This window comes from Pseudorca crassidens, chromosome 19 (assembly GCF_039906515.1).
Source record: "Pseudorca crassidens isolate mPseCra1 chromosome 19, mPseCra1.hap1, whole genome shotgun sequence".
NCBI lineage: Eukaryota > Metazoa > Chordata > Mammalia > Artiodactyla > Delphinidae > Pseudorca > Pseudorca crassidens.
In genome coordinates this window covers 34,856,248-34,882,451 of record NC_090314.1, presented here as the reverse complement: position 1 = coordinate 34,882,451, position 26,204 = coordinate 34,856,248, and the positions used below count along the sequence as shown (strand labels likewise).

The 26,204-nt window shown below is 38.4% G+C and overlaps 1 protein-coding gene across 5 annotated transcripts in view; it reads left to right on the top strand.

Moving 5' to 3' along the window:
• Nucleotides 1-26,204, top strand: part of TRIM37 (tripartite motif containing 37) — a 155,689-nt gene that overhangs the window by 106,120 nt on the left and 23,365 nt on the right. For all 5 annotated transcript variants that reach the window (XM_067714083.1, XM_067714078.1, XM_067714079.1 and 2 more), the window contains 2 exons: nucleotides 8,277-8,387; nucleotides 9,704-9,782. In XM_067714083.1, coding sequence (XP_067570184.1) covers nucleotides 8,277-8,387; nucleotides 9,704-9,782 — 190 coding nt within the window. The remainder of the gene's footprint in view (nucleotides 1-8,276; nucleotides 8,388-9,703; nucleotides 9,783-26,204) is intronic.

The following is a 26,204-nucleotide window of genomic DNA, read 5'->3' as shown; positions in this document are numbered from 1 at the left end:
TTATTTCAGTAGAAATTAAATGGAAAGGATTTTCAAAGTGAAGTGTTGATTGTTAAAACAACAGGAAAAATATATTATGATTGATCTTTATAGAAAGGACCTATAAGGATTAGCTTAGCTAGTTTCCATGTATTTATACATACTGATTATAGATTGTAGTGGCTTAAATTGTTTTAGCATGTGCTGGAATTATAGGCTCCTTCTATTTATGCACCATTTGTGAAATGCTTCTAATTTGTCTGGCATTGTTTTGATGCTGGTGATAAAGTAATTCCTGAACCTACTGTTTAGTTCAGGGTTTCTCTACCTTGGTGCCATTGACATTTTGGGCCAGGTGATTCTTTGTATTAGGGGCCTGCCCTGTGCATTGTAGAATGTTTAGCAGCATTCTTGGCTTTTAACCACTAGGTGCTAGTAGTACCTCCTCTGAATTACAGTAACCAAAAATGTCTCAAGACATTGCCAAATGTCCCCTGGGAGGCAAAATCATCCCCAGTTGAGAACCACTGGTTGAGTTGAAAACTCAAACCAGGGGTGACAACTCCTTAAGAATCACTTGCCAGAGTGGGTCATAGTTACAGATGGGAGCAAGGTGTCCTCAAGTATGCTGGGTATGTGTTGGTGGTGGTGGGAAGGGAGCAGGGAGAGCAATTGAAAACCAAACAACAGGTGTTAGAGACCAGTTAATAGCCAATTATGATATGGAATGATGAGTGCTGTGATGGGGTATATAGGGAGCTCAACTAACAGGTATGTAATAATAAAAATAATAGATAATATTTGCAAGCCCTCATTAGGTATTAAGACTGCTAAAGACTTTACCAGTATTATGTTTTCTCAGTACAGACCTACATGGTTACTTTATTATATTGATTTTACAGGTGAGTAGGCTGAGGCCTAGAGATGTAAGTTACCTTACTCAAAGTCACAGAGCCGATGCTCTTAACTGTCACCTCTCTACCAACCTAGTCCACACTTGGAAAGATCATCCTAAGGGATGAGTATGAGTTAGTATGAGTTGTGAAGACTGGTGAAAGATGAGGCCAGAGTGGAGGCAGAGGTCAGATCATGAGGAATTATACTGTATGTCTAGCTAGAATTTGGACTTTGTCCTTTGAATGGAATATAAGCAAGGAGTGAAATAATAAAATTATGTTTTAAAATTCCTACTCTAACTGAGTTGGGGACTGGGAATGGGGTGTGGAACTCTGGGGACAGGAAGACTGGTAAAAGAAGAATGTTAAATTAAACTTGGACTTTTAAATTTCAGCCTTCATCTCATAAATTCACATTTTCTCAGCAGTTTTTCTATGTAAATAGCTAGTTAGCACCAAAAAAACCCCCTAAGTTTTGACATTAGTTCCATTTCTTTTTTTAAACAGCTTATCCTAAACTGGAGAAAGGCATTTGCTTGGCCACATTTAGGATCTGCTCTGCACTTTCAAGTCTTTGAATCTGAGATTTAGTGCTGTCAGTGTTACTCAGTAACACATTTTTTCTTATGTAAGGAGTGTTGTAGTGATGCAAAGCACCTAGAACTCAATAAGAAAAGTTACTGTAAACATGCAAATCAGTAGTGCCAGGGAAGTCCACTATTGCAATTTGTTGGTATCTAAACAGCTTATTTACCACTAGAGTCCCAGGATAGGCAGTGAGGAGACTAATTGATAAGGCTGGAAGAGGGGAATAGGTAAACTAAAGGAGCTCTGTGCCTTTTGAAATTTGCTTTGTGAGAGGAGAATGGGGCCTGCCTTACTGCTGTGGGTATATTCTATCATCAGCAGGAGCCAGTTCTCAAGAAAACCTTTACTTTTCGCACCGGTAAGCCTTGGTGAAAAGTTGAGTGGGGTTGTCTTACATCTGTGCTTAGGAATAACGAGCCTCTTCATTCTTAAGCAGAATGCCTAAAAGAAAATTTTCTGTGGTAGGTCACTGTAAATTGGTGCCTCTTTCCTCTCCTCTTCCTCCCTCCCTACTGCCAGGCTGTTTGAAGAAACTTTAAAATTTTTTTTAAAGTTTCCAGTTTTAAAGTTTTTAAAACTTTAAAATTCTTTGTGTTTACTAGTTGGGAATTTGGGACAACTAAAGTGGTCTCTTAAATGTTCCTGAGAGTCAATAAAAAGTGACTTTTCTTAGACTTGACAGTCATCAACAGGCCTTTTCCTTTCTAACTGGGATCATATGGGACAACCTTGTGTTAATCTCCTAGTTAATGGCTGCATTGCAAAAATCTTGATTTCCTTCTCACACACCCCCTACCCCAATTGATACCTACAGAATTCCTTAGGTAGACCGGTCTCTTCCTTGTTCTTTCTAAAACTGGAGACTATGCGATTGACTTCTGAATTAGCACAGTCCTTTTCAATTAAGTCAGGGGTGTCACCCATCCCAGGGAAAGCCATGGCATGCCTATTGCAAACCTTACTGGCACCCTATCTAAGAGCAGTACACAAGTCTGATGCTCCAGCATTGCTGATCCCTTTTGGTGTATCAATGAAGACATAAGTTACAAAAACCCAATCAGCTGGTTTAAGCAATAGGAAGATTTACTGTCTTGTATTAACAAGAAGTCTCACCTAACTCTGGTAGGGCAGTTTCAAGGTTGGAAAATTTACCTGCTTAATGTCATCAAGAACTCATTTCCTCCCACCAGCCCCGTCCCCCCATCTTTTGCTCTGCCATTCTAAGTGAGTTGGCTTAGCTCCCTTCAGGATGGCAAGGTGGTTGCTGCAGCTCCAAACTTTATATGGAGTCAGAAAAACATTCTGGGAGTAGGGGAGGATTATTTCATTTTATATGTCTCTGTTTATCAATGTTTATCAATGAGAGCATATCTCATTAATCAGTAGTGAAAAAAAAAGGAAACTTGGCAAAGTCTGAACATTTGGTTCCCCTCCCTGATCCATTCCACGTGGCCACTTGGAGAAGGGAAGACGGCTGAACAACATTGAGGTTCTGCTGGAAAGGAGGAAGGCAAGTGAAGCATTAGTGTTTGGTCTACCAGGTGGTTAATGTATTTTCCAAGCAGCTGAAGTTTGAGCACCCCTGAATAAGGGCGTTATAACTCATAAGTTAGCTTTGGACTACTGAGCATATAGTGGATACTCAAAAAATATGGTAGGTGATTGATATAGAAATACCTTATTTCACATTTTACTTTAAGATGCAGGGTTGATTTTGGGGTTTTTTTCCCCCACATGAACATCGCTGAAGCATCTTCCATTTAATGGTATCTTACAATAATTATCATTGACAGCCAGTTTTGTGAAAACTTGTTGACACCTTCTGGTGAGATTAAGAAAGGTCCTGTATTCAAATTTCTTATAGTTGGTGAAATATCACTAGTTTGCTTTAACCTTAATGCAGTGGGTAGACATTGCAGTGTATGGGGCAAGGCACATAGCAAATAGCTTGTGACCTGTTACTTGACAGTAGCTACTTTCATTTCCAAAAAATGAAAGTATTTGACCTTATGTTGTGTTTACTTGCTCTCACTGATGTCAATGGGTTGTACAGGACCTGGTGACCCCATAAGTCAACTATTAAGCTAGAGGTCAAGAGACCAATTTTTTTTCTCATTACATTCACAGAGCTAGGGAACTTCAGATCTTAGGACTTGATAAAAAAACAAGTAGTGTTTTCATGCAGGAATTTGTTTCCAACACTTCTTGGGAAATGCATGTTTTTCTGAATCCTAAGAAAAGTAAGTCAAGAAATCAGAAAACCGGAAAAAATTATTCTAGTTCTCCTGTTAATCTTAACAGTCAACACAGAAACATGGGGACTTCCTGGCGGTCCAGTGGTTAAGACTCCACGTGTTCACTGCATGGGGCACAGGAACAGTCCCTGGTCGGGGAACTAAGATCCCACACACTGCATGACGTGGCCAAAAAATGAATTAAAAACAAAACAAAACAGAAAAAAACAGAGAAACATGACTGCTTTGGAAGAATCCACTAATGGCAAGTTGAAAGTATAAACTGGAAATGCTGGTACCTTGAATCAAAGGTTAAGATCAATGGGAGCACCTTGAAAAGAAGCAGTTGCAGTCAAATCAGCCCTGGCTGTAGCTGTTGCCATTTTATAAGTATGTGTTCATGGCCCTGTCTGCTGCTATGTAAATATTAATGAGTCTATACTATACTATACAGGAATCCTGTGAGTGGTGCTCCAAGAAATAGGAAGTTTCAAAAGCAAAAGAATTCCTCATATTGGCATTTTTTAAAATAGATTTATTTTTGGCTACGTTTGGTCTTCATTGCAGCGCACGGGCTTTCTCTAGTTGTGGCGAGCGGGGACTACTCTTCGTGCACGTGCTTCTCATTGCGGTGGCTTCTCTTGTTGCGGAGCACGGACTCTAGGCGCACGGGCTTCAGTAGTTGTGGCGAGCGGGCTGTAGAGCGCAGGCTCAGTAGTTGTGCACGGGCTTAGTTGCTCCACGGCATGTGGGATCTTCCCGGACCAGGGCTCGAACCCGTGTTCCCTGCATTGGCAGGCGGATTCTTAACCACTGCGCCACCAGGGAAGTCCCCATATTGGCTTTTTTTTCTTTTTTTTTTTTTTTTTGCGGTACGCGGGCCTCTCACCGCTGCGGCCCCTCCCGCCGCGGAGCACAGGCTCCGGACGCACAGGCCCAGCGGCCACGGCCCACGGGCCCACCCGCCCGGCGGCAGGCGGGATCCTCCCGGACCGGGGCACGAACCCGCGCCCCCTGCATCGGCAGGCGGACTCCCACCCACCGAGCCACCAGGGAAGCCCCCCCATATTGGCATTTTTGATGTGATTCCATGTAGTGCTATAAACCTTACTAAGAGTTCTAAGTGTACATTATTCAACTATTACCCAGTAATGTTCACAGCATTTTCCAGTATTTGAATATTCACTGTAGGCTACAGTTCTTGTAAATACTACAAACTAACCAAAAATTTTAAAAGATACATAACTTTATTAGAGTTTGAAAAATATTGTAAGTGTTTAAAGAATAACTTGAGATTTGGGGAATTCCTGAGAATTCCAGTTCCTCGTTTGTGAATCCTGGAGGTTAATATATGTCAGGAGTTCAGAAACACTAGTACGAAGAGGTCAAATTTGTGCCTAGAATTTGAGTAACTCATGTGGGTTTGAGTTTTCAGCAGCAGTTCCATGAAGGGCCAGAAGGTGGAGGTGGTGCTTCATGCAAGTAGCTGGTTTATTCTCTTAACAGTTAAGTATCACTCTTCACTCTTGAGAGCAGGAAAGTTTTTTCCTTTGCTTAGTAAGGAAATTTCAGAAACGTCCACACATCCAGCCTATCTTCAAAATATTTAAGGGAGAAGTAGTACTACACAAACTCTCATTGAAAACAGAAGAGAAGGAATTCACCAGTAAAGCCATCTGGGGCTACAGTTTTCTTTGTTGATCTTTTTTTTTCCCCCCCTTAAAATTTATTTATTTATTTTTGGCTGCGTTGGGTCTTCGTTGCTGCGAGCGGTCTTTCTCTCTAGTTGTGGCGAGCGGGGGCTACTCTTCGTTGTGGTGCATGGGCTTCTCATTGCAGTGGCTTCTTTTGTTGCAGATTACGGGCTCTAGGCGCACGGGCTTCAGTAGTTGTGGCTCACGGGCTCTAGAGCGTAGGCTCAGTAGTTGTGGCGCATGGGCTTAGTTGCTCCACGGCATGTGGGATGTTCCCGGACCAGGGCACAAACCTGTCCCCTGCGTTGGCAGGCCAATTCTTAACCACTGCGCCACCTGGGAAGTCCCAGGGAAGTCCCTGTTGATAGTTTTTTAAGCTACAAATTCTGTTTCTTTAATACTTAAAATACCTATTCAGGTTATTTTTACCTGAATGAATTTTGGTAGTTTGTGTCTATCAAAGAATTTGTCCATTTCATCAGTGTTCTTGATTTCAAGAGCATAAAGTTTTTTATACTGTTCCCTTATTACCCTTTTAATGTCTGTAGAATCTCTAGTGATGTCCCCTCTTTTATTCCTTTTTTTTTACTCTCTTTTGTCTTGGTCTGCCTAGAAGCTTTTCAGTTTTATTGGCGTTTTCAAACAACTCTTGTTTCAGTGATTTCTTTTTCTTTTGTTTTCCTGCTAATTTAATTTCTGTTCTTTATTTCCTTTTACCCAAGTTTATTTACTCTTTTTTTTCTAGTTTCTTAAAGTAAATGCTTAGACCATTACTTTGAGGCCTTTTTCTCTTCTAATATAAGCATTTGATGCTGTAACTCTATCTTTAAGCACTGCTATAGCCACATCCCCAAACTTTTGATATGTTGTACTTTTATTTCCATTCAATTCAGAATGTTTTTCATTAATTATGGAGAATTCTTGGCCATTTTCTCTTAATATATTGTCTCTCCTTTGCTGTCTTTATGGCTGTCTAGTTGACACAGTTTGAACCATTCCTTTTTTATCCCTGTGTTTCTTAACCTTTTTTTTATAATGGCAATCTCATTGTTCTTAAAAACTCTGGTTAATTTTCTCAGTTCTGTCTTTAAGTTTTTCAACCTTGCCTAAATTCATCTATTAATAGTTTAATTTTAATGACTATATCTGAAAAGTCTAGTAATTAAAAAAAAATCTGTCCTTTTCCACATTAAACAGAATTTTGTACTCTATTTTGTGAAAAAAATTCGTGGTATTGTCCTTCTATTTGTATATCTGCTGACTCTTACTTCAAGTAGATTGTCTGCCTTGTTTGTAAATTTTGATTGGAACATAACTTTTTGAGACTTTTTCTACCCCTTGTGAGAATCATCCCCCCCACCCCCCACCACTATAATTGTTGTGACCTGGATTGTGGAAGCTTCCCACCACAGAGGTCTTTTAAATATGTTTCAAGACTATTCATGAGCATTTTTATATCTGCTTTAGTCTGTGTTAGATAATTTCAACATTATCTCTGTCATCTCAGCACTGATGTTCGTTCTTGTCTTTACCTGGTTTTTCATACAGTGAAGCAATTTTGGATTGTATCCTGGACATTTTTAATATGATTTTATGAGACTCTGGGCCTTGTTTAAATCTGCCAATTTGTTGGTACTTCAAATTCTTGTCTACTCCAATATGCCTGTCCCTATTTACTTTTCAGAATCCTCAAGTAGCCACTTCATGCATTCTGTCCAGGTTTTATAGCTGCATTCAGTGGGAAAGATGGGGTGGAGTATGCTTGCTTCATCTTACCTAGAACCTTCCCTCTAGAGGAATAAATTGCTTTATTCGGATCACACTAGCTCCTGACCAGTTTCTATGTTACTTTCCTAAGATTTGAACCTCAACCTTAATCCCAAACTTAAATGATGCACACAGGCCTTAGTTTGAATTCTGAGGTGAGCTGAGCCCAGAAACAAGACAAAATTCCCTGCTGTCTTCCTGTGACAGTAGACAGAATTATTTAGTTTATTCTTTCAGTAAGAGTTTTAGCTTTTTGCAGGGAGTGCAGTTTTAGTCTCACTTTCAACTCCCTTTCTATGGTGGATCCAGAGGTTTTTTTCCTATCCCCAACAGAGTATTAAAGACTTCCGCATCAAGCTCTCTGGGGCAACTGCATCTACCCCACTAGTTTTCCATATCCTTTTTGTCTCTATACCTGTGGATTTCCATTCATTCTTTTAAATATAGCTGTTCATTAAAATTTTTAAGTTTATATTTTATCTAGCATTTATAAGGGTTTGTAGCAGAAAGATTTTCAGATTTTCTTGATCACTGTCTTGTTGAAACAGAAGTACTTTCTGTACTATAAAAATTCTATAGAACTTTTCTTTTAAAAACCTACTCATATGCAAAAAACAAAATTGGAGGCCCAAATGGGATAGTAACTCATTTATTGCTAAAATTACTGGAATTTTTTTATACACACAGCTAAATATAAGTGTAAATATGTATTTGTATTTATGAGTGTTTATATTTATATATGTTTTAGGCTAGAAACTGTTGAATCAGGATTAAAAGAGCTGTTATCTCTTATGACTCTTTAGGGGGGAAAAAAACCTATGTTTGCCTTGGAAAAAGTGTTCTCAGTATAATGAAATTAATACTGCCTTCAAATTCTAACTTTTCAGGTACTGTAGAAAGGGCAGTTTTTGAGGACGAAAATAAATACTGCTCTAAATAACTAAAGAGAACTTAGGTTTGTGTGGTTACTTTTTTCTTTGTTTTGTTTGCTTGGTATCTTCTGTTTTCTTGGCATTCAGTGTGAAATTCACTAGGAATCTCAATTTATGATAGGGAGATTGCCTTTTTCTTGCAGTGGTTACTTGTCAGAAACACGTTCTCTGCTTCTTTCCTGCCAGGAATGAGTAGCGACAGTGATATTGAATGTGACGCTGAGGACGAGGAGCAGGAGGAGCGCGCCAGCCTGGGCAGATTTAGCGACTCCTTCATGGCACGGCTGCCGGATGAAGGTGCAACCCATGACGTCATTTCATGGGGATTAATTAAACCATCTCTTCTGCTGCTTCCTTTGCTTCTCTTTCTGCTTCTGCTTCTTCTGCTTTGCTGCTTCTGCTGCTTTTTCTTTTTTTAAATTATTGTCATTTGTGAGACGACATTCTGTGGGATAAACTAAATGGTGCGCGTACTGAAAAAATTTGGTAGGCGGTCAGACACCACCTAATGCGTGCTACTTACTGGGTGGAGCAAGTGTTGGCAACCTGCTTTGGTACAGCCCATGACCTGAGAATGGAAAAAAAAAAAAAAGCCAAACAAAAAAGAATTTTCCATGGAGAACATTTGTGGCCTGCAGTGCCTAAATATTTACTATCTGCTCCTTTGTAGAAAATGTTGCCAGCCCCTGGGGAGGTTTCAGATTTTTTTTTTTTCTTTTCAGAGATATTTGTAGCCTAGCTAATAAGGGAACTTTTTTAAAGATAACTCTTTCTGACTTCTTAGAAATGCATGCTGATTATGGAATCATTGATTTTATTACCACTTCCTCCTAAAAAAGTCTCAGGAAAAAACTGACTGAGAGAAACCCATTGTTAGCGTTTTGTTTTGTTTTATTTTAGGTGTACAGCATAATGATTTGATATATGTATACAGTGCAAAATGATCACCACAATAAGTCTAACGTCCATCCCCCATTGTTAATATTTTATCCAGAGACCTTAACGATCAGTCTGAGCATTCCTCTGTAAGAGTTCCTGGAATAACAACATTGTCAGGCTTATGCTAATTGTCGGCTTTATATTTTACATGTTTCTCTGATATTCTAGTGTCTTTTTTAGTACAGACTCAGTCACTTGATGATTTTTTAGGTATTAAGGTACTCTTAGCAATCTTCTCTGCTTATAGAAGCAGCAGCCAAATTTCAGGCAAGTTATCTTGAGTGCCGATGAGTTTTTGTAGTGATATTTGCATGCGCAGTTTAATTGGCTTTGAAATACATTTTATATTTACAAAATCAGTCTTTAGAGTGTACATCGTCATCGTTTCCTATTCCCTTCTTTAGCTGCTCCCATAGTGTCCCCAGGGCGACAAAGTCAGGCAATGCCTTTCAACCTCTAATTGTGGGCGTCTATTACACATTTTGGTTTTTTCTCCTTTATTTTCCCTTTGTGTTTGTTACACTTGACTCAGATCAAAAATTCTCTAAAAATAGAGATTTGTTCACAACCCAGCACATCTTTATCACTTAAATAACACACTTGGTAAGATCGTTTGGAGATAAGGAAAAGAAAATACTGGTCTTTTAAAAATGTTAACTCTTTTTTTCTCCTAGATACACGTTCCAGTTTTCCTGATGGTGAACAAATAGGCCCTGAAGATCTCAGCTTCAATACTGATGAAAGCAGTGGAAGGTAATTTTCAGATCAAGAAAACTGACTTGCAAGCTACCTTGAATTTTGCTGTAGTTGGTGCTCAAACTTGTCAACAGTCAGATAATCAGATTTGGTCTTATTTTTTTCATCATCTCTACTTGAAATAGTAATTCTGAAACTTTAGAAAGTAGCACAATTCTAGTGTAAGACATTAGTACACAGGAAAAAGTTGTGTGGGAAGAATTCTGTGTAATGTAATAAAATAACAGTGTAGCCTCAATTAATTTAGTAAATAGTATATTCATAAAAGGCAGTTTGTCTACTGTAACAGAAGGGCAATTAACTGCCAGGAAACGTACCTGGAGACAGTGCATGCACTCAGTAACCTGCTCAGCATCGGTGCTCTTCTGTCTTGGCTAGACACTCAGTTGTGTTTAAATGACCACCTTTATATTTTGGGTTTTAATTATAGTTTATAGTTTCACTAGTGCCTGTAGATTAGTGAGCAGAAATATTACTAATGTGTAGATTCTTCCCTGTAGACACTTTATGTGGATAACTGAAGTAACACTAGACTGAATCTCCTCTTTGGAATATGTTGACTGACTGAGGTTAATTTATTTATCTTTTCTTGTTTGTTCAAGTGCAGGCACACTAATTAATGACACCTAAGCTTTCTTTTGTGTGACCTTTACAAATGTAATTTTAAATGAATTAAGTTAATATGGATTGGTTATGTTTCTGGTCGTATGAACACATGTAAGAACACTTAAAATTATTTCGTTTTTTCTGCTTCTTACTAAACAATTATAATGTAACGGGTATTTTAAAACCCTGTTTTCTCCTTTATTTTCATTAGTTGGACATTGATTTCAGTGTCAATACATTTAAAGATTCTTATATATTGTACTGTGGCTTACATGAAACTGTGGTATAAAGTTTACTTTCATGCTCAGAAATAGTCCAAAATAATTGCCAAACTTTATCATTGTGCTCTTGCATTTGTTTTTGAGCTGCTATGCTATTTGTGAAAATTACACTGAAAGTTGACTAAGAGACTATTGAAAAAGCATGAATATATACACGTGAGAGGCATCTCATCTGCTTATTTTTTACTTAATGAATATTGTTCCCCTTTCCATGTCTAGTGTCTTGCCGAATGCTGTGTGATTCATGGTTTGCTTTTCTTCAAAACAATTGGCACTTTTTGTTAATAAAATGATGCTGAGAAAATGTTATGCCTCTGCAATTTATTAAAAGTGGAGCAGGAAGCCCCCCTTTTTCCTATTCCTATTGCCTGTGTATAATAGAGGCTGTTGAGCTGTAAGTAGATGCATGGGGAAGTTGGAAGACTTATTTATGATCTCCATAATGTGTAATGTGTGGTTACTTCTTCTCCTTAAATTAGTTGGAAATATTTAAGTAGTATAATCACATGAGAAGTTAAAATTTAGCATTTGCTTACTACCATGATAGCATTGGCTTGCTGTCGTATAGTTATTAGGTAGCTTATTGTGCAATGCTCTGAAACATTACTGGTAAGTTCTTCACATTTCATTTTCTATTAGCTGGAAATGTATTTATGTTCATTACATTTTGATGAGATCATATTCTAAATCAAACTTATTTCTGTGCTACATTGTAATGGGTAAAACTATAATGTAAGAATTTTGCACCTTTAGTGTTGAGCAAATCATTGTAAGAACTGATTTTGTAGAGGTTTATTTTTTAATTGAGGCTTATCAGAATTCATAAAGACAAGAGTGATTGACTTTGCTTTGGAACTCTCACTATTGCGTAGCTGTTTCTTGACCTGTATATGATATAGAACTGAGTGCTTTCCAGTGTACCTTTATAACTTATTTTCAAAATATGGAAAACCACTGTGGTTAAGAACTAAGAGAAGCCAGAGAATAGACTGTTCATTTGGGGAAATTTACTTGTAAGAGCTTTTAGCACAAGTGATTTAATCGTGAGATTCTTTTGGGTCATTAATCTAGACAATAACTTTTTTTTTTGAATTTTTGAATTTTATTTTATTTTTTTATACAGCAGGTTCTTATTAGTCACCCGTTTCATACACATCAGTGTATACATATCAATCCCAATCTCCCAATCCATCCCACCACCACCACCAGCACCCCGCTGCTTTCCCCCCTTGGTGTCTGTACATTTGTTCTCTCCATCTGTGTCTCAATTTCTGCCCTGCAAACCAGTTCATCTGTACCATTTTTCTAGGTTCCACATATATGCATTAATATACGATATTTGTTTTTCTCTTTCTAACTGACTTCACTCTGTATGACAGTCTCTAGATCCATCCATGTCTCTACAAATGATCCAATTTCATGCCTTTTTGTGGCTGAGTAATATTCCATTGTATATATGTACTACATTGTCTTTATCCATTCGTCTGTTGATGGGCATTTAGGTTGCTTCCACAACCTGGCTATTGTAAATAGTGCTGCAGTGAACATTGGGGTGGGTTCATGTGTCTTTTTGAATTATGGTTTTCTCTGGGTATATGCCCAGTAGTGGGATTGCTGGGTCATGTGGTAGATCTATTTTTAGTTTTTTAAGGAACCTCCTTACTGTTCTCCATAGTGGCTGTATCAATTTACATTCCCACCAACAGTGCAAGAGGGTTCCCTTTTCTCCACACCCTCTCCAGCATTTGTTGTTTGTAGATTTTCTGTTGATGCCCATTCTAACTGGTGTGAGGTGATACCTCATTGAAGTTTTGATTTGCATTTCTCTAATAATTAGTGATGTTGAGCAGCTTTTCATGTGCTTCTTGGCCATCGTTACGTCTTCTTTGGAGAAATGTCTATTTAGGTCTTCTGCCCAGTTTTGGATTGGGTTGTTTATTTTTTTGATGTTAAGCCACATGAGCTGCTTGTATATTTTAGAGATTAATCCTTTGTCCGTTGCTTCATTTGCAAATATTTTCTCCCATTCTGAGGGTTGTCTTTTCGTCTTGTTTATGGTTTCCTTTGCTGTGCAAAAGTTTGAAGTTTCATTAGGTCCCATTTGTTTATTTTTGTTTTTATTTTCATTACTCTAGGAGGTGGATCAAAAAAGATCTTGCTGTGATTTATGTCAAAGAGTGTTCTTCCTATGTTTTCCTCTAAGAGTTTTATAGTGTCTGGTCTTACATTTAGGTCTCTAATCCATTTTGAGTTTATTTTTGTATATGGTGTTAGGGAGTGTTCTAATACATGTAGCTGTCCAGTTTTCCCAGCACCACTTATTGAAGAGACTGTCTTTTCTCCATTGTATATCCTTGCCTCCTTTGTCATAGATTAGTTGACCATAGGTGTGTGGGTTTATCTCTGGGCTTTCTATCTTGTTGCATTGATCTGTGTTTCTGTTTTTGTGCCAGTACCATATTGTCTTGATTACTGTAGCTTGGTAGTATAGTCTGAAGTCAGGGAGTCTGATTCCTCCAGCTCCATTTTTTTCCCTCAAGACTGCTTTGGCTATTTGGGGTCTTTTGTGTCTCCATACAAATTTTAAGATTTTTTGTTCTAGCTCTGTGAAAGATGCCATTGGTAATTTGATAGGGATTGCATTGAATCTGTAGATTGCTTTGGGCAGTATAGTCATTTTCACAATATTGATTCTTCCAATCTAAGAACATGGTATATCTCTCCATCTGTTGGTATCATCTTTAATTTCTTTCATCAGTATTTTATACCTTTCTGCATACAGGTCTTTTGTCTCCCTAGGTAGGTTTATTCCTAGGTATTTTATTCTTTTTGTTGCAATGGTAAATGGGAGTGTCTGCTTAATTTTTCTTTCAGATTTTTCATCGTTAGTGTATAGAAATGCAAGAGATTTCTGTGCATTAATTTTGTATCCTGCAACTTTACCAAATTCATTGATGAGCTCTAGTAGTTTTCTGATGGCATCTTTAGGATTCTTTATATATAGTATCATGTCATCTGCAAATAGTGACAATTTTACTTATTCTTTTCAAATTCGTATTTGTTTTATTTCTTTTTCTTCTCTGATTGCCATGGCTAGGACTTCCAAAACTTCGTTGAATAATAGTGGTGAGAGTGGACCTCCTTGTCTTGTTCCTGATCTTAGCGGAAATGCTTTCAGTTTTTCACCCTTGAGAATGATGTTTGCTGTGGATTTGTCATATATGGCCTTTATTGTGTTGAGGTAGGTTCCCTCTATGCCCACTTTCTGGAGAGTTTTTAATCATAAATGGGTGTTGAATTTTGTCAAAGGCTTTTTCTGCATCTATTGAGATGATCATATGGTTTTTATTCTTCAGTTTGTATCACATTGATTGATTTACGTATATTGAAGAATCCTTGCATCCCTGGGATAAATCCCACTTGATCATGGTGTATGATCCTTTTAATGTGTTGTTGGATTCTGTTTGTTAGTATTTTGTTAAGGATTTTTCCATCTATATTCATCAGTGATATTAGTCTGTAATTTTCTTTTTTTGTAGTATCTTTGTCTGGTTTTGGTATCAAGGTGATGGTGGCCTTATAGAATGAGTTTGGGAGTGTTCCTTCCTCTGCAATTTTTTGGAAGAGTTTGAGAAGGATGGATGTTAGCTCTTCTCTAAATGTTCGATAGAATTCACCAGTGAAGCCATCTGGTCCTAGACGTTTGTTTGTTGGAAGATTTTTAATCACAGTTTCAATTTCATTACTTGTGATTGGTCTGTTCCTATTTTCTATTTCTTCCTGGTTCAGTCTCAGAAGGTTGTGCATTCCTAAGGATTTGTCCATTTCTTCCAGGTTGTCCATTTTATTGGCATAGAGTTGCTTGTAGTCGTCTCTTATGATGCTTTGTATTTCTATGGTGTCTGTTGTAAATTTTCCTTTTTCATTTCTAATTTTATTGATTTGAGTCCTCTCCCTCTTTTTCTTGATGAGTCTGGCTAATGGTTTATCAATTTTGTTTATCTTCTCAAAGAGCCAGCTTTTAGTTTTATTGATCCTTGCTATTGTTTTCTTTGTTTGTATTTCATTTATTTCTGCTCTGATCTTTATGATTTCTATCCTTCTGCTAACTTTGAGTGTTGTTTGTTCTTCTTTCTCTAGTTCCTTTAGGTGTAAGGTTAGATTGTTTATTTGAGATTTTTCTTGTTTCTTGAGGTAGGCTTGTATAGCTATAAACTTCCCTCTTAGAACTGCTTTTGCCGCATCCCATAGGTTTTGGATCATCGTGTTTTCATTGTCTTTTGTCTCTAGGTATTTTTTGATTTCCTCTTTGATTTCTTCAGTGATTTCTTGGTTACTTAGTAATGTATTGTTTAGCCTCCATGTGTTTGTGTTTTTTACATTATTTTCCCTGTAATTGATTTCTAACCTCATAGCATTGTGATCAGAAAAGATGCTTGATATGATTTCAATTTTCTTAAATTTATTGAGGCTTGATTTGTGACCCAAGATGTGATCTATCCTGGAGAATGTTCCATGCACACTTGAGAAGAAAGTGTAATCTGCAGTTTTGGGATGGAATGTGCTATAAATATCAATTAACTGTATCTGGTCTATTGTGTCATTTAACGCTTGTCTTTCCTTATTAATTTTCTGCTTGGATGATCTGTCCATTGGTGTAAGTGAGGTGTTAAAGTCCCCCACTATTCTTGTGTTACTGTCGATTTCCTCTTTTATAGCTGTTAGCAGTTGCCTTATGTATTGAGGTGCTTCTATGTTGGGTGCATCTATATTTATAATTGTTATATCATCTTCTTGGATTGATCCCTTGATCATTATGTGGTGTCCTTCCTTGTCTCTTGTAACATTCTTTATTTTAAAGTCTATTTTATCTGATATGAGTATTGCTACTGCAGCTTTCTTTTGATTTCCATTTGCATGGAATATCTTTTCCATCCCCTCACTTTCAGTCTGTATGTGTCCCTAGGTCTGAAGTGGGTCTCTTGTAGACAGCACATATATAGGTCTTGTTTTTGTATCCATTCAGCAAGCCTGTGTCTTTTGGTTGAAGCATTTAATCCATTCACATTTAAGATAATAATCGATATGTATGTTCATATTACCATTTTCTTAATTGTTTTGGGTTTATTTTTGTAGGTCCTTTTCTTCTCTTGTGTTTCCCACTTAGAGAAGTTCCTTTAGCATTTGTTGTAGAGCTGGTTTGGTGGTGCTGAATTGTCTTAGCTTTTGCTTGTCTGTAAAGCTTTTGATTTCTCCATTAAATCTGAATGAGATTCTTGCTGGGTAGAGTAATTTTGGTTGTAGGTTCTTCCCTTTCATCACTTTAAGCATATCATGTCACTCCCTCTGGCTTCTAGAGTTTCTGCTGAGAAATCAGCTATTAACCTTATGGGAGTTCCCTTGTATGTTATTTGTCATTGTTCCTTGCTTTCATTAATTTTTCTTTATCTTTAATTTTTGCCAATTTGATTACTGTGTGTCTTGGTGTGTTTCCTCGTGGGTTTATCCTGTATGGGACTCTCTGCGCTTCCTGGACTTGGGTGGCTATTTCCTTTCCCATGTTAGGGAAGTTCTCGATTATTATCTCATCAAATATTTTTTCGGGTCCTTTCTCTCTCTCTCTCTCCTTCTGGGACCCCTATAATGCGAATGTTTTTGTGTTTAATGTTGTCCCAGAGGTCTCTTAGGCTGTCTTCATTTCTTTTCATTCTTGTTTCTTTTTCTGTTCCATGGCAGTGAATTCCATCATTCTGTCTTCCAGTTCACTTATCCGTTCTTCTGCCTCAGTTATTCTGCTATTGATTCCTTCTAGTGTATTTTTCATTTCAGTTATTGTATTGTTCATCTCTGTTTGTTTGTTCTTTAATTCTTCTAGGTCTTTGTTAAACATTTCTTGCATCTTCTCAATCTTTGCCTCCATTCTTTTTCCGAGGTCCTGGATCATCTTCACTATCATTATTCTGAATTCTTTTTCTGGAAGGTTGCCTATCTCCATTTAGTTGTTTTTCTGGGGTTTTATCATGTTCCTTCATCTGGTACGTAGCCCTCTGCCTTTTCATCTTGTCTTTCTGTGAATGTGGTTTTTGGTCCACAGGCTGCAGGATTGTAATTCTTCTTGCTTCTGCTGTCTGCCCTCTGGTGGATGAGGCTATCTAAGAGGTTTGTGCAAGTTTCCTAATGGGAGGGACTGGTGGTGGGTAGAGCTGGCTGTTGCTGTGGTGGGCCGAGCTCAGTAAAACTTTAATCCGCTTGTCTGCTGATGGGTGGGGCTGGGTCCCCTCCCTGTTGATTGTTTGACCTGAGGCGACCCAACACTGGAGCCTACCTGGGCTCTTTGGTGGTGCTAATGGCAGACTCCGGGAGGGCTCACGCCAAGAAGTACTTCCCAGAACTTCTGCTGCCAGTGTCCTTGTCCTCCCGGTGAGACAGAGCCACCCCCGGCCTCTTCATGAGACCCTCCAACACTAGCAGGTAGGTCTGGTTCAGTCTCCCCTGGGGTCACTGCTCCTTCCCCTGGGTCCCGATGCACACACAAGTTTGTGTGTGCCCTCCAAGAGTGGAGTCTCTGTTTCCCCCAGTCCTGTCAAAGTCCTGCAATCAAATCCCTCTAGGCTTCAGAGTCTGATTCTCTAGGAATTCCTCCTCCCATCGCCAGACCCCCAGGTTTGGAATCCTGACGTGGTGCTCAGAACCTTCACACCAGTGGCTGGACTTCTGTGTTCTAAGTGTTCTCCAGTTTGTGAGTCACCCACGCAGCAGTTACGGGATTTGATTTTATTGTGATTGTACCCCTCCGACCGTCTCATTGTGGCTTCTCCTTTGTCTTTGGATGTGGGGTATCTCTTTTGGTGAGTTCCAATGTCTTCCTGTTGATGATTGTTCAACAGTTAGTTGTGATTCTGGTGTTCTCACAAGAGGGAGTGAGAGCACATCCTTCTACTCCGCCATTTTGAACCATCTCCTACAATAGCATTTTGAGGTGTCCTTCTGTCCTTTATTTGGGGGAAGTATCCATTGTGTTTTTTGTTTTTAAATTGTAAATGTTCTTAACCCTTACTCTTATTTTTAATGACCTTGAGGTCTTTTTAGTCAGTGGATTCCCCATAATGGCATAGGGATATTTGAACTATAATACATTTTGGATCTTGAGTATTTTATTTGGCTTTTCTTTTGCTGTCAAGTTATGTATAAAAGCAATTAGGAGTGCTGCCCTTGTTTTAGATGAATTGAGAATTGGTTGAGACCCTTTTACATTGGTGGAATTTGAGTTCACTGTGTCAGCAAGACTATTTTTGGTTGTTATAGCTATAGAAAATTTTGAAGGTATTTCTTTATGGTTGCACAAAAATTTTGTAGGGAAAATTATTTGAACTTAATTGGTATATTATCTTCTCATATATTTTAGAAACCCAAGCCATTTGTACCATATTCTGATTTCTGATTCTATATTAAGAATAAAGTCTATCTCTTGAAAAGTAAAAAATGTAAGCTTCTAAAGAAATGGTTTGTAACTGCCCTCCTGGCATAAAATTCTCTATTTTTATAATTAAAGTTGATAACAGGTTTCATGAAAAAAAACCCAACTTGTAGGTAGCTAAAGGATGTACTCAAAAGCAGTTCTCCTGTGATGAAGAAAATCATGTCCTGTCTGTTTTGTTGGGCTCCAGCTCACCTCAAGTATTGTTGTTTGTGAATTTAAAAATAGTAAGAAATGGGCTTCCCTGGTGGCGCAGTGGTTGAGAGTCCGCCTGCCGATGCAGGGGACACGGGTCCGTGCCCTGGTCCGGGAAGATCCCACGTGCCGCAGAGCGGCTGGGCCCGTGAGTCATGGCCGCGGAGCCTGTGCTCTGCAACGGGAGAGGCCACAATAGGCCACAATAGTGAGAGGCCCGCGTACCGCAAAAAAAAAAAAAAAGAAATATGCAGCATATACAAATTCACACAGTCCATTGAGGTAAACCTCTGGGGTTCAGTTAACAAGTATCTGTCTGGCATTCCCTCTAGGGGTAGACATCCACCTTGTTGTGTGAATCAGAACTTTATTCCTTTTTACTGATGAATAGTATTTCACTGTATGGATGTATACGATTTATTCATTTACCCATTGAAGGACATTTGGGTTATTTCTAGTTTAGGGTGATTATGAACCTTATAAACATTTGTGTGTAGATTTTTGTGTGTGAACATAAGTTGTCATTCTCTAGGGTAATGTTTGCCTTGGAGTGGGATTGCTGGGTATGTAATAAGGAATTTGGCCTTTGTCCCTGGTTCCGGGGACATAGCCTCTTAAGTCCTTGGAATTTCCTGAGCGATAGGAGTGTCTATGTTACTTATGGTGGATCCTGATAGCTTAGTTAATGAGATGACTCAGGATAAGGACTGGCCGTGCCAGAAAGACTAACCATGTGATTAGAGGATTGGGCCGCTGAGTCACATGTTATCAGCTGAATAGTTTAGACTCATTGCTAGTGAGTCAGTAATGCTTATGTAATGGATATTGAAGCTCAGCTGAGCTTCCCTGGTTGGCAGTACTCTGTCATAAATTGATGTTTTGGGAGGGTAACATGCCCTCATCACAAGGAAGCTTCACACTGGAACCCTCCTCTACCTCACCCTATGTGTCTCTCCCTTTGCCAGGTTCTGATTGGTATCTTTTTGCTATAATAAAACTGGAATTGTAAGTATTTTCCTGAGTTTTGTGAGTTGTTCTAGTGAATAATCACACCTAGGGGAGGGTTGGTGGGGGACCCCAAACTTGCAGCTGGTATCTGAAGTGAGAGCAGTCTTGTGGCTGACTTTGCCTTTAACCTGTGAAGTTTAACCTAACTCCAGGTCGTTGGTGTCAGAACTCATTGCACTGAGTCATGTGGCAGGTATATGCTTAACCTTATAAGAAACTGCCAGGCTTCCAGAAGGCACTGCCGTTGCATTCCCACCCGCGACATATGAGGGTTTCCAGTTATGCGTATGTTAGACTGGTACTGTTCCATAGCTCTTATATGTTCTGTTCTGGATTTATTTTGCTTTTGTTACTCATTCATTCTTTTTCTTGTGTTTCAGTTAAGGTAAGTTTTATTGACTTATCTTTAAATTTTCTGATTCTCTTCTCAGCAATGGTAGATCAACTGATCAGCCCATCAAAGGCATTCGTCATCTTTGTTACAGTATTTTTCATTTCTGGTATTTCTATTATAGTTTCTGTTTCTTTGCTGAAATCACCCATATGATCTTGCATGTTGCCCACCATTTCCACAACATATTAACCATAGTTATTTTAAATTCTGTCAGCTCCAAAATCCTCGGCATATCAGATTCTGGTTCTGATGGTTACTTCACTCTGTGTGTGGTTTTTTTGTTTTTGTTTGTTTATTTTTTGGAGTTCATGTTTTTTTTTAAATTTTTATTAGAGTATAGTTGATTTACAATGTTATGTTAGTTTCAGGTGTACAGCAAAGTGAATCAGTTATACATATACATCTATTAACTCTTTTTAAGATTCTTTTCCCATATAGGTCATTACAGAGTATTGAGTAGAGTTCCCTGTGCTATACAGTAGGTCCTTAATTAGTTATCTATTTTATATATTGTAGTGTGTATATATCAATCCCAATCACCCAATTTATCCCTCCCCACCCCCTTCTCCACTGGTAACTAATTAAGGACCTACTGTATAGGTATTTACAAACATAAATTTGTTTTTTACATCTGCAACTCTGTTTTGTAAGTAAATTCATTTGTACCATTTTTTTAGATTCCACATATAAGTGATATCATATGATATTTGTCTTTCTCTTACTTCACTCAGTATGACAATCTCTAGGTCCATTCATGTTGCTACAAATGGCATTCTTTTGTTCTTTTTATGGCTGAGTAATATTCCATTGTATACATGTACCACATCTTCTTTATCCACTCCTCTGTTGATGGACATTTAGATTGCTTCCATGTCTTGGCTATTGTAAATGGTGCTGCTATGAACATTGGGGTGCATGTATCTTTTCGAATTATGGTTTTCTCCAGATATATGCCCAGGAATGGGACTGCTGGATCATATGGTAGCTCTATTTTTAGGTTTTTAAGAAACCTCCATACTGTTCTCCATAGTGGTTGTACCAGTTTACATTCCCACCAAGCTCAAATTTAATTGGCTCAAGTTACAAAGGTCCCCAAGGAGGGCCTGGGAGGGGAGGCCACCTGGAGAGAACCTGGGAGAGGCAGGTTCCCTGCCAGTACCCACTACCCTGGTTAATTCACTCTTAAGAACACATCTTTTCTTGTTTTCAGATGCATCTGTGTATTTTGTTGAAAGCAGCACATTTTGTGTAGGGCAGTAGATTGATGAATGGTTTTTCTGCCTAAAAATGGGCAGGCCTTTCCTGCTGCTTAGACCTTTACTGCAGAATTTGAATTAATCTAGTTAGAAGTTGTGTTTGGTTTGAGGTTCATGGTTGCTGTGATTAACCTTAGTGGCTTCAAGTTCCTATAGCAATACATTGCATTCCTGATTGGGGATGGATTACCAGAGCAGTGTCTCTTCCGACCTTGAGTTTAGGGCTTCCGTTTGTACTGTGCCTCAGAGAGTTGTTAAGTCTCTGATGCTGTTGTTGCTTTCCTGTCCTTCTCCCAGAAGTGTTCTGTTATTTGAAGCTTGACTGGAGGCAGGGGAGGGACTGACATTCTCGGATTAAGGGGAAGCTTTAGGCACTGTGTGTTTCAGGTTACTGTGTCTTGATACACTTGCCCCTCCACAGCTAGTTGTAGGCCCCGTGATATTCCTGCCTCCTCAAGAGTAGGGTTTTTCTCCCCTGTTCCCTTTCATCAGCTGCAGTGACTTTTCATAGGTACCCTAAGGGTGGCAGCATTTGTGGCCCTTTTCCCCCATAGAATAACATTTATGTAGGAGAGATGGGAGAAAGGGTCTGATAGTTTCTTGATTCTCCCACATCCCACTGCTGGGTCTGAACCACAGTTGACCCTTAGGGCCCTTTCCAGTCTTTTCTTTGAGCACCTGGTAGAGTTTGCAAGAGAGTGCAGACTCCACTAATTTCTGCAGCTCCCAGGACTTCCCACTGTCCTGTCAGCACCAGTTCATTACTAACTCATGCTGAACAGTTTCTTCCAGTGCCTGCTTATAGCTATCCTATGTAAACGAGTGCCGACGGCTCGTCTTTGCAGGCAGGTGCCTGCCCCTCTTTAGATTTGGGCCAGTTGCAACCTCAGCTCTTTGAAAAAAGTCATAATTTGAAGTTAATCTGGACTTTTATTTACTTTCTTTTGTAAGGGTGGAAGCAATATTCCCTTTAGCTCTGCATTTCAGAATTGGAAGCTGGAAGTACTGTGGTTTTCAAAATATATATATTTTTTGAATTAAAAACATAAGCGTAATTAATTTCGCATTCACAATTCAGAAAGTAATGAGCCATTCTTAGTTTTCTATCCAAAAGAATTTTTTATTTTTCTTTTAATTATAAAGGTGATAAGATTATAGAAAGTTCGGGAAGTACAAAACTGAAAGAGCCATGCGTGTGTTTCTGTTCCTCTTAGTCCTTTCATAGTGATATTTTTAGATTTCCCCTCATTTATCGCTAGTTCCCATATTAACATACAGCCATACATGGCTTCATAGTCTTACAGAAGTTTCATAGAAGTTTTAAAATTCTGTCTAGGGAGGGTTAAGAGCAAATGGTGACATCTGTCATTGTATAGTTTGGGACATAAATTATATGGACTTCTCTGTTTCTAAAAACCTTTTTCTCCACTTGGCACATTTATGTGTTTTTTTCCTATTACAGAGAGTCTTCTCTTCCATTCCTGCAGAGCCTCTGCCCAGCCAGAGCCCTTGCCTGAGTCCCGCAGGGCAGTTACGTCTGTCTCCTTATGTGCCTCCCTGCCATTCAGTTTCATTTGATCCCACAGCAACTCTTATTGGCTTAATTGCCCACCCTGAATGCCCTAGCTCCAGGATCTCCCAGTGTTAACAACTGGCAGGGACAACTTTTTCATCTTGGGTTAAATTCCAGTTACTCATTTGAAAGATGGTTTCTCCAAATACATATAATTCCTGACATATTTCACATTTATTTTTTCCCTAGTCCTAAAGCAGGATAAGAAAAATCAGAACCTGTGTGTGAAGGGCCCCTGCTTGCACCATGAAGCAGGGCACATCTCATCTGGAGGTTTCATGACTGGGGGTCTTAGGCTCAGCATAAGCAGCATGCTAAACTCAGCTGCTCAGGGCGAGAGCACTTTTCTCCTGATCACCACTTAACAGTTTTGGGTCTCAGAGAGGAATTAGATTTGTTTGAAATATAAATTAAAAAGGATCTTCCATGACATTATTCCTTGGCCAAGCAGAAGTAGGTTTTCCTAAAGAAGTGCAATGGAAGAGTGTTCTTTACTAATTGCTGTTAAAATGACAGACGACAAACTTGTAACGGAAAAAGGAAATGAACAATTAAACACCTTATTTCAGGCAATCATACTTGATAATTTGGTAATTTAGATAAATTTCTATTAAATTCAAATGAGTTCAGTATACTTAGTGGTTTGCTTAATATCTTGCTGTGTGCTACTGCTTCAGAAAGGCATGTTCCTTTTGAACTAAGAATACTAATAGGGGATTTTTTTCAAGTATAAATAATACTTATCATAATATTGCTTTTCTTTCATTCCCTGCTTTAGCAAACTCTTGCAAGTACATGATTCTTGCAGACCTTCACTTTGTTTTCTCAATTATTCCTTCTTTGGGGTCTATATAGAGTCATACTAAGTACTTGAATGAATTTAAGTAATTAGGAGTTTAAGGTTGTTACAACAACTATGAAATTAATTTTCTAGGAATTAATGGTGGGGAGAGGAGGGTAAGAATGCAGTGTATTGATTAGGTTTACTTATTTTTCAGGTTTAATGCCATTCCCTTAGACGGAGATGTCTTGTTTTATCAGCTTTATTTCTGTCCCCCACATTGTCCTTTCTTTCTCTTTTTATCTCCTGTTACTCTCTTAAAGCATTCTTCCTGACAGACTTTCAGCCACAATTCACCTGATTATTTCCTTTCTTCCAGTTTGAAACGAAAAGGGGAAAAAGACTTAAGGGAGAGGGAGGAACTTGGGCTGGACTCAGAGTTTGAAGAATAAAGTAGTTGGAGATTGGCGGAGTCAGCACTTAGCCGTTGGCAGGTCCTGTTCCTCATTTCATCTCTTTTAGGATAACCCGCTGCCCCCAACATTTAAACTGATGGGGGAAACGTGTAAGATGAGCTATATCTCTTCTGGTTTTTCTGGGGAGAGAATAACAGTTGTAGCAGCACTTAGCAAACTTTCTTTTTAAAATGTTCCCACTTTAAGAGGTTTAGAAAACTGCCACCTCAGGATTTTATTATTTTCAGCTCTGAGGGAATCAATCACCCTAAATCCCAGCACGAAATAACCTTCCTTTGAATAAAAAAGACAAATGCCTAGTGGTTTTAAGTTGCTGGGTTTTATTAAGATATTGGCAAAATTCCAACATACTTCTTACCTGAATGAACAGTTTTAATAAAATATGAAGGATCACTCATGATTACAACTGAACTCAAAAGTGAGCTGTAGAGAAGATTTATAAATTGATAAATTTGCTTGGTAAGAAATGATTCACTTCATTTGCTCCACTCCATAGAGAATTCTTTGCAGAGAAATGTCATGAACAAGAGAACAAAGCCTGTCTCTCACCAAAGAGCACCTAGAGTAAGAGGTAACACTGACGTGTCTGTACGTTATTTCATACATCAAAGTTTATCAGAGTATTTTCCTTTTCCAGAACAACTGCTGTGTCAGTCTGGAGCTCCCTATCTTAGTTCATATTTTCTGATTAGTACAATATAGTCGTCTTTAAAACAAGATAAAATGCTGCTAGAGGAAGTAACAATTATTTTTCAACACAGTACCATTTCTGGGAAATAGTCATAACACTGGAAGTATCTCGTTTTGGAAAAAAGCATTTAAGCTATTCACGGGTCAGAACAGAAGAGTGGGTATCTGTCCTTTACCGTCATGTGATTTTAAAAGGTGAAAAGAAGCATGTTCTTTTCTTTTTCTAATTTATGATCCAAAGACTAACTCTCCTGAATTATGGTATGACCAAAACTTTTATGGCATTGCTTCGGTGTGAATGATCACTGAGTGAACAAATTATGTTTAAACAAACATTAAAATAATAATTTAGATCACTTTCTCACAAAGCCTCAGCAAGCCTTTGATGGGGAAGGAAGTACTGGAACCACAGCAGTTTTATCTGTAAACACTTCTTTATGCATCATTTCATCTGCCCGTTGGATGTTGCGCTTCTTACTGGCACAGTGTTCCAACAAAGGAGTATGGTTGTCATGAAGATGCAGTGTGACACTATACCACCACGTTGACATTGTAGTACCACTATAAATGTGGTCAGAATCAGACTCCGTGTTGACATTGACATTGTTGACATTGTCCTTGGAAAAGGTGTTAACTTTCGAGGATCCTCCTAGTTAAATTAAATGCAACAGTAACTTTGTATTAATTCAAGGACAATGGATGGCACTTTTAGGTAAAGAAAAGTTATATACATGTATTTCCACCATCCTTTTCAGTACAGACCTAAATGGGATTAATAGCCCCAGTGTTTGGTGCTGTAGTGTTGCTTAACCTCAGATATCCCTCAAAAGTACACATCCAGAAAGTGAACAAAGGAAACCTTTAAATTAGGGACTGATTCCCTTTGAAACTCACAGTGAATGTACAAGGAGTTTGTATTGACTTCAGTCAGTGACTTGAAGTCTGTTTCCCTAACCAGCACTACACTTTCTTTTTTATATTTATTATTTCCTATTCTAACAAAACTTGAGCAAGCAGACAAGTTGATGCAGATCATGTTAAACTGTAAAAGGGATACTGCCATCTTAAGGACTGAATGTAGAACTTCCACCATCACTAAATTACACAATGAATAAAAGTACAAGACACGTAATTCAGACTGTACCTCAGCATTAACGGTTAATATATATTATATACTTTTATATCTGTCTAATATTTTTACAATCACCAGATACACCATCATTAAATACAAGTTACAGAAATGTGTAGACACCATTAGTACGAGGGGGGACTTATTGCTTACGTCAGCAAGCAGCAGATAAGGGCACAGGATTTGAACTGAAGGGAACTACTTTCTATCACCAGTGGCATTAAGATATAACACTGCATTTCACAAAGCACTGCTTTTTATCTAGTTTATAGAACCAAGAGCAGTATATATCAGACCAATAACCACTACTTTAATATGTATTATAGAATTTTAAAGGACTTACCTTACAAGTGGTACCTAACGATTCTATAAATATGCATGTCGTGAACAAATGAATAGTAGTTGCTATTTTTCACAATATTGGCTTATAACGTGACCACACTAGAACTACTTTGCTTTATTTTCTAGAGGGCTACTGGTATCAGAAATGGAGTTAACGCTGCTTATGTAGTTACACCTACAAAATTCAGACCCTTAAAGATGTGGTCTCTTA